At 37.7% G+C, this 15,720-nt stretch overlaps 1 protein-coding gene across 7 annotated transcripts in view; it reads left to right on the top strand.

The window, feature by feature from the left end:
* The window catches only part of LOC119839497 (serine/threonine-protein kinase Doa), a 48,991-nt gene that overhangs the window by 18,254 nt on the left and 15,017 nt on the right, over nucleotides 1–15,720 (top strand). For 2 of the 7 annotated variants that reach the window (XM_038365795.1, XM_038365796.1), the window contains one exon: nucleotides 12,104–12,230. In XM_038365795.1, coding sequence (XP_038221723.1) covers nucleotides 12,104–12,230 — 127 coding nt within the window. Of the gene's footprint in view, nucleotides 1–4,140; nucleotides 4,291–4,525; nucleotides 4,547–5,439; nucleotides 6,593–11,275; nucleotides 11,377–12,103; nucleotides 12,231–12,256; nucleotides 14,528–15,720 lie in introns of those variants that run through there. The other 5 variants (XM_038365793.1, XM_038365794.1, XM_038365797.1 and 2 more) reach the window with 5 other exon arrangements.

Genomic DNA, 15,720 nt, shown 5'->3' with positions numbered 1-15,720 from the left:
TTTCCATTATTATAAGAAAAAGATTTTCTGAGTCACCTGCCCACACAGGTGCTAATTACTGATAGGGCAATGACCATAAACATAGGTAAATATTCTTCACCAATTACGTAGTTTAACATGTACCTTTTATGACCCTATTCTAATGAATAGGGTCTATAGGAAAAAACAAACACGCATTAATATGAGTGTTAGTTTTTTCTGCTTTCGATGCTCATTAACATTAACATAATCGTTTTAGATAATAATCTCAAATTGATGATTCTAAGTATAAAATGTAATTACATTTGATGAAATCATTACTTAATAAATAGCAAGTATTTAGCAATTTTTTTGCCATATTTAATGATGATTCGGAATTTTATACACCACCCACATGTACTTCAATTTGTAACGCATTCTAATCGATATGATCGAGTGTTCCAAAAACCCGGAATGTAAATTACATACAGGATCAAGTGGTTTTGTGCGTAGTATGAGAGTCTGTAATGTGGCCCGCCACCACCCACACGCGACTTCGTCGAAACGAACTGTAATCCCGAAGCTGACAGCTTTCTGCCCTAATTGATGTAATGCTCCTCTATTAGATTCGCAAAATTAATTGTCATAAAAAGTGGTGCTCGTTTAGCCGAAACGATTTACTAATTGAGACATTGCTTATCCTAATGGCTATTACGTTTTTTTTTTCGTGACGTTATTCTTCGGTTATTAGTGTTTAAGTGTTTAAGGATTACGCATTAAAAAAAACTTTTAGGAATTGATAAAGACACAATGAAAAAAAAAAATGATGTACCTTCACCGTAAATGGTGCCTGCCACGCAGAACTCAAATAATCCTATGATTAATTTGACAAGCCACGCTTTTTACCTATGTTTATTATATACTATTATCTAGGGGGGTAAGGGAGGGGACCATTACCTCTGGTGAGATTCCATTCTACAACGATCTACAAAATAGACTTAAAAATGTGTACAAAGTTTCACAAATCCAACTTTATTGAAGGCATTACAAACTACATAGTATAAATTACATATCCACATATCAAGCATCACTTGATTATAATGTAAGTACGATACCGCATTATATATAAATTTTCCATTATTTTAATATTTCTCACAATCTAGACTGCGCAAACGCTTGTAATCCGATATTTTATTATTATACCATATTATTGGACACAAGTGGAGCTTTTTATATTATTTTGCATTGGACACCAGACTGAAGCGTGAATCACAAACGTGTACAGGATCTTTGTTGTTCTTCTCAGAAGCACAACGGGTATGTCTTTGTGGGAAAGGTATTTTAATGCAGGTCGGTGGACTGTTTTCTCCTGGCCCGTTTACGATCAAATGTTTATAATATTATATCTAAGTCGCAATGTGCCCCGCGTTAATGTCGCCGACATTTTGATAGAGACTTTAATACGTTTTGAATTTACTTTTTGTTCCGGAATATGTTAATGCTGTGAATATAACGTTTAAACGGGTTTGACATTAAACAATAAATTGTGCAATAGTTCCGTATCGTGTCAAAAAACTCAAAGGTGATTGACACACTGGACCTTAATTGCGTGGAAACTAGTGCGTACAATGACTATCGGTCCCGTGTAATGATGATGAATCAATATCAAAGAAATAAGGTATGTATGTGTTATATGTGTTCGGTGTATGACCAATTTTGACCTCGATGATTAATGTGGACCGTTACTCTTAACTCGGTTATTATTGTGTTAACTTTTGAAATACATGAGCATCTCCGTATGCTAATGTAGCCTAATTACCGCGGAACGTGACGGTTCTAATATGAATTTTGTTAGTTCATAAGTTCTAAGCTCAAAGGATCAATATTAGGGAAGTCCATTTAAAGGAACTATGAAGAATGGTTCGCTTCATTATCAGTTCGTGTTTGCCGGATCAGGTTAAGGTACCATTTACGGATTGGAACTAATTCTATGCGTTCGTAGCTATCATGACGCGGATATGGTTTAATATGTTTCGGATAATATAGCTATGTTGTTCAGTTTTTTACTCCATTAGTCGGGTGGTCTCGCCTTATTTGGAAAACGAATTACGTCTGTTTTATACATATATATTTGTAGAACACTGCCTTAAACTTCACTGTTTTAGCTTAAAATTTGCAATAGATGAACAACTAGTATAAAAGCGGTCAAGTTCGAATAGACTCGCGACAATAAGGGTGCCCTACAAATGGAGATAGACAGACAGGTAGACGGACATGCGGACACCAAAGTCTAAATAACCGTGTCTCGTTTTGCCCTTTCGGTACGAATTCCTAAAAATTTGTATATGTATTTATAAAAAAAAAGTACTTAATACTATGTTAAAAAACTCATACAATGAATAGAAAAAGCGGAACTAAGCAACGTTGCTGTGGTGACCGATTTTTCTTTCGTTAGTCTTAGCGCCCCAGTAATGAACCATTTGGGTCATTGGACCTCGCCGTTTGTCGGCTGCTCGCCTCCGGTGTCTTTGTTTTTTTTTTTGTCGGCAATTGATGTGACTGGCGCAATCGTCTACGATCACTTTTGTATTTATGTTTATAAAACAAACATCCAGTCCATTGTATTCCGGGTACAAAATTTTACAAATTACACGTCACCCGCATTGAAACCTAAGACACATTTCGATTCCATTTTCACTCCTTCTTTATTCGCTTATTTTCACTGAAAAGTCATGATTGTGTTTTATCAATAAAAACGTGCGAGGAATTACAAATCGCAAACTAAGCTGAACACTCTTTCCACGTACAGCAGGTACACAGGCACAAGATAACGGTAGTTTGGGATGTTGATTCATAAAATTTACTCATGTACTAATTGATTGAATGTATTTGCAGGTTGCGCAATTTTGCCTCAGAAAACATCTAAAAACTCGATCTGTTCAAATTTCTCATTGTAAAAGTGACGCGTGATATTTTTTGAGACCTAGATTATCGTGCAATATTTTGCAAATATCAATGCGCAATTCTTTTAGCAAATCTATTTATGGTCAAACCATGTAGGTCACAAGTGTTGCACTTAAAGCCCTAAGGGGAATAAAATCATAAGAGCATAATGTAATCGTTGGCAGTGACACACTTCACCAATGAATTAGCAATAATGTTCTGGCCTAGGCAGTGTTTATATTTCTCACAGCAAATAGAGGCATTTACAAAGAATACATTATCAAAGAACTTTTAAGTTGGATCAACAAAGCACAATATCAATAAGCCCCTAGTTAAAACGCTTCATTACTGTATGAAATAAGAAAGTATGTATTGACCCTGATACTGTTTAATTCGTCAGATGAACACGTAGGCAGTAACGATTTATGTTTATTTCGTGTGTAATCAATTGCCTAAAGCATTGTTTTACAAGTTCGACTTTCACCGTGGAAATAATTTAAAATATGTATCTAATTACGTCGGCATTAAATTGTCCTTAAATGTGATTTGTTGTCAAGGTATTCCAACCGCTATAGGACGCTGAATATCCCTGTTTGAGGAAATACAATTAATTAATCCGTTCGTTCAGGTTTATATTTCAACATTTCCACAGTTAAAGATTTACAGTTATTTACTCAATAATAATTATATCAATTAGGTCGGTGTGTATTTTTGACATACAACTATTAAATTTTTCTAATGCCCCAGATGCATAATATTACAATATTAATGTAGAGTAGTTTCGAAATTCAATTGACCTTCTGTACTGTACACCAATTCTTATCACGCCTTCATGGTTTAACGATTTTATATTAATGATATATTGTTCTTGTTTCAGGTAATATACTTCAATTTATTTCTTCGTAAAACTTACGAGGTGAGGTTTTGATATTTAAAAACATATCCTAATTTAAGAAAATCGTACCACAATCATGTCAGTAAAACTTCTTCAGCTCTAGTAACTCGAAAAGCCGTATTTATTTGACGGTAAACGATCACGATTAATTTTTGATAAATAGTTGTTGAGATTGGCAAGGAATTCGTTCCTGTCCTTGATGCTCCTGCAAGCGATATCGTCTGTGGGGGAGTTTACTTGGAAATGTGAGTAGAGCACGGGTTGCACTCGAAACTGGCTTAGAAGTTAGCATGGTAGTGAAGGTCAGTGCTCCTGCGATTCAGGCCGTAGTGCTCCGCGATAGAGTCACTTGTGGCGGACCGGCTAGACCGCTCGAGAGAGGCGGTGGCGGTGGGGTCCTCGGCGACCGTCGAGCGTGCGTTGCCTCCCTTCAGTCAGTTCAGTCAGAGCGGTGCACGCACACCGCACGCAGTTCTCGCGCGCGCAACGAGAAGGTATGCACGTCGCGACCGCAATACTCTTGTGGCCGACGCTCTTGCACTCGCTTCCGGTGCCTGCTCGAGCTCTCCTTCGATACCGACGCAATTATCACGTTTCATTTATGTGAAATCTTCTCAACGATACAAAATATGTATAGCCGTAGTAGAGTTGCGGCCGCGGCAGATGTTTGTGTTCGGTGTTTACGTCCGTGTGATTAAGTTACATATGTGTCAAACGAGATTCAGCGGAATCTACACTTAGTGGAAACGTGTTGGACTAATTTATTAAAATGTTTACTTAAACGTTTCTCTGATAGTCTCATAACAATAGCTGATGTATTTACAAACAGAGGATTGTGCTATCTTAATTAAATATAACTTGTATGCATTATGCAAGCGCCTGCATAAGTAATTAATCTCGATGTGCAATACTCATGACGTTATTTTTTTGTTATAATAATTTGAAATTGTATGAATGATATATACATTTCATATTAAAGACATTTTTCCAACTTGTATTTTATCTTTAAAAGTTTAACTGCATAATATTTAATGTCAAGGTAGCATTACATATCCGACGAGGTTAATCACTGGATTACATAAAAAGTAATGACCCCCTATGCTGCAGTGGAAACTGGCGAGGATGTATCGGCTGCGGGCCATATGGCAGCTCCGCGACTAGCCATATTAGGGCCACCATCAAGGCGACACTTGTTGCACTTATACGGCATTACTGCTCCACATAATATTTAACTAGCATTTATGTGCCTTTTATCAATATTTACAACTGAATTCTTACATCTTTTACTTTGTCGTTATCATAATAAATGTCGGGCTATTGAATCATGTTAGGATTAAAAACTACAACTTATGTACGTAATGTAAACGTGAGCAGTAACATTACTGCATAAGAGATGTGGAAGGCGAGCTGTTTGCGTTGCATTATGCAAGCTGCGATCAGGACGGGGCGGTTCGTTGACCAGTGCGTTGTCCCGCCACGCCACCGCCCACCTCGAAGGTCGCGGCCCATTACTGACACAATCCCATGTTTGTATCACATGTAAAATAAACATTTCTGTTATCGCGTCACGCTCCCTTAAACTTAACTGTTTATATTATTTCCACGTAGTTCAACATGTTTCCACTGTACTCGTATCTTTTCAGGTAGAGTCGACATGTGTTTAGTGTGCTCGTTTATACAAAAGGACTTTTTGTGAGCATTAAACATTGATTGATTAGTTCATAGTTTTACCGATAGTGAAAATTTTGATCTCAACATGGTGACTTCGAGAATACCAGCCTATTCTCTGAATTCGGAGTTCAACAGGGAGTTCAGAAGTTTTCGAATAACGCGAGCGACACCGCGTTCGACTCTTTACGCTCCAGCTATTGTTCCGATACACGAGTACCCAAGGGTGAGCGTGCATGAACGAAGAGAGGCGCTTAAAGCCGCGCTAGCCAAAGCGTGGTCGTCGAAAAGCAGTGACAAAAAGAAACACGACACCTGGACCGTTCCCACTGAACACAGTAGGGCTGGCATCACTGCTGCTGAATTTATGACAAAAGCTCCATTTAAAAACGGAGTAACCAGTGAAGAAGTCTCGCGTGTTGCACTTGTCAAACATGAATTTGAAAGCAAAGAAGCAGAACGAACAGATAAATTGAGCAGAATAGAAAACGGCCAGCCAGCCAGCTTTACTTATGGAAGATACAACGGAAATGGTGTGGATATTCAGGAAACATTAAAGAATAACTGTGATAAAGGATTACACAATAAGGATTTAAGTTATAGCGACTATCTTAACAATGTTCCTAAATGTAAAACTAGTTTCGAAAGTAGTTTCATAAAACATATCAATGATGATCGTTACACCAAACGAAATGGGTATGACGTTACTTCAAAACGATTAGATGAAGACATTAATCTAAATGTCGAATATACATCAAGTCTGAACGGCGAATCATATGATTCTACGAAATATTCGCGAGTCGCGAATGGAACAGAATCAGTGCAATACAAAAGTTACGGTAAAGTGGACACCGTTAAGAGCAAATTGCTCAGCACAGATGGTCCAAAAAGCGTGACGTCTTGCAACGGCGAGAAACTAAACGGTTACAGTGGTGCGGAACGGCGAAACGGCAAGGAGCAGCAGAGACCGCTTACGAGCGGCCCCAAGTCCCTCGTCGACCAGCGCCTGGCCGAGCGTCTGGAGGTGAAGGTGGCCGAGCTTCCGGCGCTCTACCTCGGCGTCGACTCCTGGACGCCCAAGTCTGCCGCTTTCCAGAAGAGTATGCGCGAGCACGAGTGGAGCGTATCGTATGTACAATACCGGAGATAGCATCACCAATTCCATTACTAACACCTTGCCATTCTCTTACGTCAGGTTAAAACTGCTTTTCGTTTAAAATCCAGGAGTATAAATTCAGTTAAGTAACCCGGTAACATTAACGCAGTTGTATAATTAATTAGTATAATAAAATAAAACACGCCAGCCAACGATTCGAGTGCATCAGCGTAACTACTGGTTTAGAGAGAAACTACTTTAGAACTTTTACTTTTCGTTCGTGAACATTTAGGTAAAAGCTAATGGTGATAGCGTTAGTGATTAAACGAACACAAACTTTGTTTACATTGCATTTCTGTCGCGAAGTCGAATCAATCAGTACGAGCACTCGACCGAGTTTATAGATGTCTTAATAATACTAGTTACTATTTTACCAAATTAATTAAAATATCATTTAAGACTCTTCGCATTTATGTATTTTCAATGAATGTTTAATGTGCTTTACAACAATGCTACATTGATTGAATCTTATCTTTGAATAACATTATGCACTTTGACAGTAGCAACTAGCGAGCTTAGGGTCTGTGGACCGGTTGTGCAAAAGCATTGCTCAAGCGGCACTGAGTCACCACAGCGGAGCTTTATTCCATCCCGCTAAAGATTGCTTCATTATTGTAGTCATTATCGCTTGTAGTTGAATATCAAAATTTATCGGGAAAACGATCGACAAGCGTACATCATTGTAACAAATGTTCCGAAAATCTAGGACATGTGAGCATAGAAAAAGACACCATAAATATATTATGTATGTTGTAAATATTAATATATTCAACTGTTTAAAAACAAAAGAGATAATAGAGGCATTAAGACTATAACATAATAAGCAAAGTATTCGCAACCCGTGGGCGCTCGCAGCTATAATATAAAAGATTCGTCTCGATAGCATTTTAGTGAATGTTTCAAGGTCCCGTCCTGGTTTAAACACTCGCAAAGGATTTGTCAACCTGGTTGGCATGACGTAATTTATGCTTATTGTCTTTTATGTCTTTCTCTAGGCAAAGTTCCTGTTGCTAAGCAATTCCTCAACTATTTCCGAGTTGTTGCAATAACCCTATGCATACAATTATGAAAGACATAAATTGTAACATAATATTATGTTACTATTTATGACACTCTTTTGTGCTCATAGTATCGTAATGAAGTGAAGTTTTCTTGCATAAACGCATTGTATTGCGTGATTACAAATAGGTATATCACTTACATCACGTGTTTTTAGAATTTAATATTTCGAGCTCTCCACGCCGATAATAATCTGAATTTAAATTACATTTTATTCTCCATTATAACTTTCTTCAAACATGGCGAGCGTGTTAAGTCGGTGCGATTTACATAGTGTCACAATTTGCGTAAATAAATTGGTAAACATGGAAATGCAAATTGTTTTTAACGAACCGACATTAGCGGTAAATTCACGTACATCTGACAAAACGTAAAAACTCGTAGTTACGCAGGCTAATCAACTTTCACTGTAGTCGTGTACCGCGGGCCCCGATATTTTTGTTTATTATATTAGCGTATTGCCAGCCAGCTACAGTGTTCGAAATTGCCTATCGACCCCCATTAGGATTTACGTTTTTGATTTAAATATTTTATCTCGGCTGTATACAAGTGACTATAAACGGAGTCGATTAAAATTCGATTTGGATCTTTTTAATCATTTAGAAGGCAGTTAGTCTTGTCATTGACCCGAGTGCGACGCGGGCGTGCTATTAGTTTCGGCTGCAGTGTTGACATGGTTCACAGTAATCGCTCATCCGGTGTAGCCTTGCCAGTCATACAGTCGACGGCCGACGCAGACCCGTTAATTATTCTGTACTCTCACACCATAAAATTTATTTATTTCATTGTTTAAAAAGTATGTTTACAACTTGATCGACTTACAGTTTATTTATAACCGGCGTGCTACGAATAGGACTTATTTCACAACTCTAATATCGAAGTGATTATTTATACAAAAAAATAATAATTGGTAGGGTCTCGGACACCAACAACCTTGACCAGATGTGGTTCGTGTCACTTAAAAGAGTATGCCTCTCGATTTCGTAACCGTGCCCGCACTGCACCGGTCGTCCGATCGATTTTGGCCATTGTGCTGCAGCCGTTCCACTCTCGTAGTTAGCGTCCCGCGGTACCTCGACGACCTTTGAGTGCCTTCAAAGCTCGTGGCGTCATACCCGTCAGTGTCACTGCGCGCTAAAAAAATTGCTACTTTATGTCAAAAATATTGACGGCAATCGCGAAATGTTCTCCGTTACCGAAACGCTTCAGAAAGTAAGAAATCAGTTATGACATCAGGAAACTCCAATATTGGATTGTAAACACGAGATGATTCAATGCGGTACCACGTGTAATCGCTGTTTCTAAATATAAAGAACCGTTGTTGGATACCGTAATACATATTGGTTGAGCGTTGACCGCATTGAAAATTAACGTTTCCTCAGTAATGCTTTCAGTTTAGCATTTGCTCAATGTACTTAATGGCAGACCGCGTAACGATTGCACATTTTAGTTGTACTTAAATAGATCTTGCTCTAAAATTAAATTCAGTGGAGCAATTGAAAAGCTACCGTTAATACATTGCGTATTATATTCACAGTCGTGTGTGGATTTAGAAATGTTACAGTGGTAGTTATGTTGACAAATAACTTGTAAAACAGCTTTGAAGCCATCATCGTTGCGGAGACGAACAGAAAGTGCCCGTCGCGACAACATAAACACGATTCGCGGATTACACCTGAAATCGATTTCACCTTTCATTATATATAATTTCGTAAGCGCCACTTAAAGACGCAGGGGATATTCATTTATTATTCATTTTGTTAATTTTAGTGCCGCATTCAATACAAAAATAAATTCATTTCACTTACTTTTTTTTTTAAACAGAAAATTGTTATCATATTTAAATACTTCCATTTTCTATACTGGATGAAAAAAGACGAAACTAAAAAATGTTAATGTTTAAATAGTCCCGTTATGCTAGAAAAAGTAATTAAGAATTCCGTTAGTCCGTAGTATTGCATGAAAGAAAACAAAACAATTACTCATTGAGAAGCGTTACAGTCCGTAGAAATTGTGCAAAAAGTTTGACTTTGTTTCGCATTCGGCCATTGTTTCGTTAATTTTAGCGTAATTTCAGTCCAGTTATGCATACATTTATTATAATTGTGTCAAATCTCCGTTTTTCCTAGACACCTACTAACACAGAAGTCTAGATCTGAATGAAGCAAGTTAAGTAAAATTTAAACATTCCTCATTATTATTATGTTTATTAATCTGATAATGGAGATGGTTATGAACTATCTAGTAATTAAAATCAAGTGTTTGATATAATTAGGAAACAAAAACATTTTCGTTTTTTTTATGTTAACTCATTTACAACCTAAAAAATTCAGCAATTCCATTGAGTGGGTTTTCACCTACTTACATAATTTCGTATGATGTATAAAATATTCCAAATTTACCACATGATTTATCACATGATGATAAATCGCGTGAAAATCCCTCGGACTCGATTAGTGAAAACTACAAGCCGGTTTTCGAAGAAACCATACGTAAGACGAAGTGTTCGCATTATAATACTAATGTGTTTGGTCGTCGAAAGTGAATGTTCCGCTGCTTGTTATTCGCGATGAATCGTGTGACGTGCGTAGCCTGTTTAGACATTAACACCGTCATCGCTTACTATGACATTGTTCTAATGAGAAGACAACCCACCGCTTATTAATATATAAATTACATAAATAAGTGGTATAACGTCTCGTCCAAATTGCCGGGAAAATAACTTAGGAGTCATTAACGATACCTTTTTTCCATATCACTTACTGGCTACGTTTTCCTGTAGTGTACTAGTATTGTTATAAAGATTGACAAAATTGGACGCCCAATACTGTTCAATGTATTGTTTATGTAAATTTATCTAATAGCGAAACATAAAATTACAGTCCTCAGTCAAAACAAATGCTGGAATTTCCTGTGTTCCATATTTGCCGGTTAGTTATCACTGTTAGAACGCGTCATTATTAACCGGAATGTGTGTTTTCCTGTTTAATGTTGTTATTTCGATTTAACTCTGAGATGCATTTTTCAAGGAACATAATACAGAAGGACATCCTAAGAGCAACAGCGAGTCTTAAAAGACCGAAGCATTGAATTTAACATGTCTCATTATCCACATATCACATGTTACTTGCCTACAAGGTCCGCTCGAAGCTTTCAAGTTCAACGAGTCCACGGTTGGCGCTAAACAATGTGACACTACACCTCGTAAATGGCATACACCCACTTGTGTAGAAATTATTTATGTTTGTGTGTTGTGCCTATTTACTGCATATATTTATTGAACAAATTATTATGTTATGATGTCTTATAACATTGACTCCAACTCTAATTCTCACAGTTCACTTTTTTAATGTAAATAACATCACTAAAGTTTGAAATTGTTGTTTACGTAACAATTAGTTTTTTTATATATAAATAGCCGCTATAATATTTTAAAGTATTTTTGCACCACATAAACCAATTATGCGGAACATAATACCATTAGCTTTGATACTGTGATAGGCTTGTCGCAGTCCATCGTTGATCTTGGGTAAAGTCACAAACACTCGGGTATAGAAATTCGGTATAATCTTCTACATTAAATTGCAAAAATTAGTTCCAATCAATATATTATGATATATCCAATTAGGAAAGGAAAAAGTGCAAGTTTTAATAGAATTGTTGAAGTGGCTAAACCATTTGCTTCTCGTATTTGTCGGTGAGTTATAAAAAATTACGTTTCAATGTATACAATTTTTAATACTAAATAAATGATAACTGAGTGATAAATCATCATAATAGTGACGTAGTGTGATTGTTCTGGTATTAGGTTGTGAAAAAGTATAATTTAACTTGTAACTAGTGCGCGGGCGACACGGGTTTTTAACTCTTGGCAGTCAGTTCGCGATCGTGGTCCACGGCGGTTCGTCCCTGGCGGTGACATTGCAAACATCGTCGCTCAGCTGCTTTGCTAAACGTTTATCTTATCGTTATTTACCTTTGAGAAAAGTGCTATCCATGACCTGCTATTAAAGGCGACCTCGGGATTGAATACGACTATTTTGCATTTAAAATTTTTTTCATTTTTAATTTATGAAGTTTTAATAAATGACGTTTTATTTAAGAGTACGTTATGGAAATATATAATCGTTAAACTGTCATAAATTGAATTGAAACTGCCGATAGTAAAGATCATAGGGACGGCGCATAGATGTTGGTCTGCCCTTAGGGCTCTGCTGCTAGCATGTTGCATGCCGCCGCCCGACAACTTGAACAACCAAATAGATCCACATTGTACACATGAAGAACGGTCGCTAACGTTAGTAAAATAACTGAATTTTACTCCTAGATTATATTCAAGACCTTACCTCGTATTTTATACGTATTTCTAAATACGATATCCCCTTACCACTAACCCTACAGCCTACCGATCGCTGATTTCACAGCTCGGAGCATTCTTGGAGGCGGCGAAATGAGCGATCTAAGCGATCACATCACCGGCGTTCACCGACTTCGCACCGGCGTAGAAGACATCATCGCGACGAGTCTTCTCCCCGGTCACCCCCTGAACAGGTGAGTCTCACCGTTTCCGTTCACTTTCTTCGTGTGGATGTATGAAAGGACGAATGCATGTTGTTAAAACCTATCGCTCGCTATCACTTACCTACTATGTGTCCACCCGACAACCTGTCTATCTGACCATAATAAATTTATACATGAATGTAAATAATGTCATAATCAAAGTCCGGAACCAGAATAATGCGTAAACGTCAGTGCCTGTTTAGATGATTATACGGGACTGGTTTGGCATGAGAGTGCGCGTGCGCATGCGCCTTCGTCCATGAAGACGTGCGCGAGAGACGGCGACCTCCTCACGCTTGCGCCTGTTCTATTTGTGTTCGCCTTCGTCACTCTGCTCGCCTTCAGTCAGTCGCAAAGTTGAATCGGCCGCCCAGCGCGTTTTTGCTACCGGTGTGAAAAGTTTATTCGCTAAAAACGGCCGCGGGCGGCCAGCGCGAGCCATGGCTGCCCAGCCGACGCGCAAACCTCCAAACAATGTGCTTTTTTGTGGACCCCCGCCTTCATTACCACCCATAGTACTCATACCAAATAATTTATCATGTGACAGTATCGCTAAAAATGCAGCACTAAATGCTGCCCTTGAATCAACGTCAACGTCAAAGTATCCGCATGGTTTGCAAGAAATAAATAACGTTGGAGTGCCGACTTCGGATAGTCAATGTATCGAGAGTACTCATCAAAACATACCAACAGATGAAACCGGTGAACAATTTGCATATAATAATACCTTTCGCCGTGCCAGGAGTTTTGATGTATCAGATCTTTCTGTTGCTAATTATGAAAATGAAAACAACAACATATTCCGCTATAGACGATCGGAACCAGATTTATCAAAATACGAGCTTTATCTTGAAACTGATGTTTTGGTACAAAATTCCTCACTGGAATGTCCACCTTCACTCGTACTCAACAATCCTTTTTATGATGGCTCTTACGCTTACGATGCTTCTCAGATTAACCAAAATATGGTTATGTTACCTGAAAACTACCTAGCTTTTGAAGATTCATTTGTACCATCTTGGGATTATAAGCCAGAGCTATTAGTGGATAAAGATATGAATACCGGCATATATTACGATGGGCTACCGTTAATTCCTTCTAATACCCCTTGGACACTATACGAAAACAACAATAATGCGCAGGAATATTATTCACCTCAATTTGGTCTGCCAATAGAAGAAGGTGTGCAGTATATGAGATTAAATGATTTAGATTTTGCTTTGCCTCAATATATGAACTTGCCGATAGTAGATCAAGGAAGAATTCAGGAATTACATAGTGATAATGCAGCTCATAACGCCACGGGAAGTACGGAAACAATGACCGATAATTATGAAGATGCTCAAACGGCAAATTTCTCTGATACATTACCTGCTTCACCTACTGTGAACTTAAACGAAGATAGTAAACAAAGTAATGTGGATTCTCTAAATAACAGGGAATCGTCGACGAGAAGCGAAGAATCATTAAATGGTGATATATCTATTGATATCACTAGTAGTTTAGCATTTCTTCCTAGTAGTAAAAGTTCACCAAGGCGCACACGTGGCTCCGATGATACCAGCGAAGATACATCAACATGTTCTACGGATTATCACGAAGCGTCCGCACTTGATTTAGCTCAAAGTTTAGAAGAATTATCTTGTGATAGTGATGAATTGTCTCAAAGCAGAGATGAACCTTCCCCTGTGTGCGCAGAAGATAGTAGTAAGGCAGTGAAAAGTGATGTCAAACTGGAATGCAATGGAGCACTACCACCCAACGAACCCACTGGTAACGTAGCACATAGTAAACAAGCCACCATTCCGACAAAGAACGAACCACCTAAACATCTTCCACCTCCACCGCCTACACCTCATGGAATACCGGCTGTGAATGAAAATTTAGTGGTTAGTAAAGTAGTTCAAAATAATAAAACTGAAGTAACGAACATAAGTGAACTAAGTAAAACGAGTGATCAAACTTGTCAAAGCAACCGCGCTTCATTCCCAATATCGTCAAAGGAGGTAGCTCAATCAAAACCATTGAAAACAGCAATGCAACGCCCGCAGCCCCCGGCTGTGCCACCTGCTTGGTTAACTAAAACGTCGACATCTAATATCTCTTATGAGAATGTACCACAAATCTGTGTGCAGAATTCTGAAGGCCAAGCAAGTTTCGTCGGACAAGGTTCGAAGACACCTCAACAAAGCAAAACTCAACAAAAACAAGAACCACAACCATCTTGTTCATTTGGTGAAGCACAGCCCTCACAACTGAAACCAGAGAAACAACCGAAAGAAGTCGAGGTCAGCTATTTACTCTATTAAACAAAATAATCAAACATGTATGTGTGAGAACGAGTGTTTTGATGTGATGTTCATTATATTATAGGCTTTAGGAAAAACACAATTTTTAATCTCGAGTTTTTGTTGTTAGAAGGTGAAGCGTTATTTATTTATTTTTTTTTCTAAAATGTCTAGGTGTTGTACATCTACATACTAGTCCGGTCGTAATTTAAATCCAGAAACTCAAAAGGAAAATGATGGGTTGAGATAGTGTCGATTGATTAAATTAATCGTGCACGGTGTGCTTGATTGTTGATGTGAAATAATATAAAACGCAATTTTGTATCATATGAATACCACGCTAATAAAAGTGTGTATAAAGACAAAAATAGTATCAGCAGCTGGCACATCTATTCCATACCAATGGCGATCACTAGATGGCGCCACGCTATAGTTGTATGACCGTTAAACGAATAACTTCGCATGCGCACAGAAATAGCAACGATCACCTTCACCTAGCCAGTACGTCTCCTTGTTCACTGTTATGATTTAAAAAAAATTCTAATCAAACCCATCCAAAAGTTTGTACACCTCAAACATAAACTGTATTTAAGTTCTGGTTTTTTTTTATCAAAACGTTACTATTCGCGGCCATTTTTTATAACTGTTCTTGTAATCTTAAATAAATTCCATATAAATCATTCATATTTATTATACTCTTAACAAGACAAAGACCCATACGTCGGCGTCTATTATATGATTGGTTTTTAACCTGGAGAGATAACGATGCAAATAAATCAGTCAATCGTAATATAATAAAACTGTTTAAGGATGTGTGATAAAATAATAATAAAAGAAACAAAACAGATAACAACACTGTAAATTATTAAAGTCGCGAAGACATTTTCCTAATCTGCTCTCATTAATGTGTTGGTAGTCTTCAATTGCTCTGAATTGTGAAACAAAATCATTAGATTGAAACTTGTTAGAGCCAGTTCAGTTCACATTGGACTCACAAATGATTCAGTTTCTTGATTCCGAACTGAGGCTTTAAAGGAATGTCGATTTTAAAAAGCATTCCATTAATATGACTAATGTTTCGCAATACCCATAGAGATCAATAAAAATCTTTAATTTAGTTTATTATACGAGTCGTGCTTAATAAATAAAACCTTATTTGTGATCCTTAGGCATTTAGAAAGTTATGAACATTC

The sequence above is a fragment of the Zerene cesonia genome, chromosome 3, assembly GCF_012273895.1.
Source record: "Zerene cesonia ecotype Mississippi chromosome 3, Zerene_cesonia_1.1, whole genome shotgun sequence".
In the NCBI taxonomy this organism is placed as follows: domain Eukaryota; kingdom Metazoa; phylum Arthropoda; class Insecta; order Lepidoptera; family Pieridae; genus Zerene; species Zerene cesonia.
The sequence above is the reverse complement of the archived record's forward strand: the minus strand, read 5'-3'. Positions and strand labels throughout refer to the sequence as shown.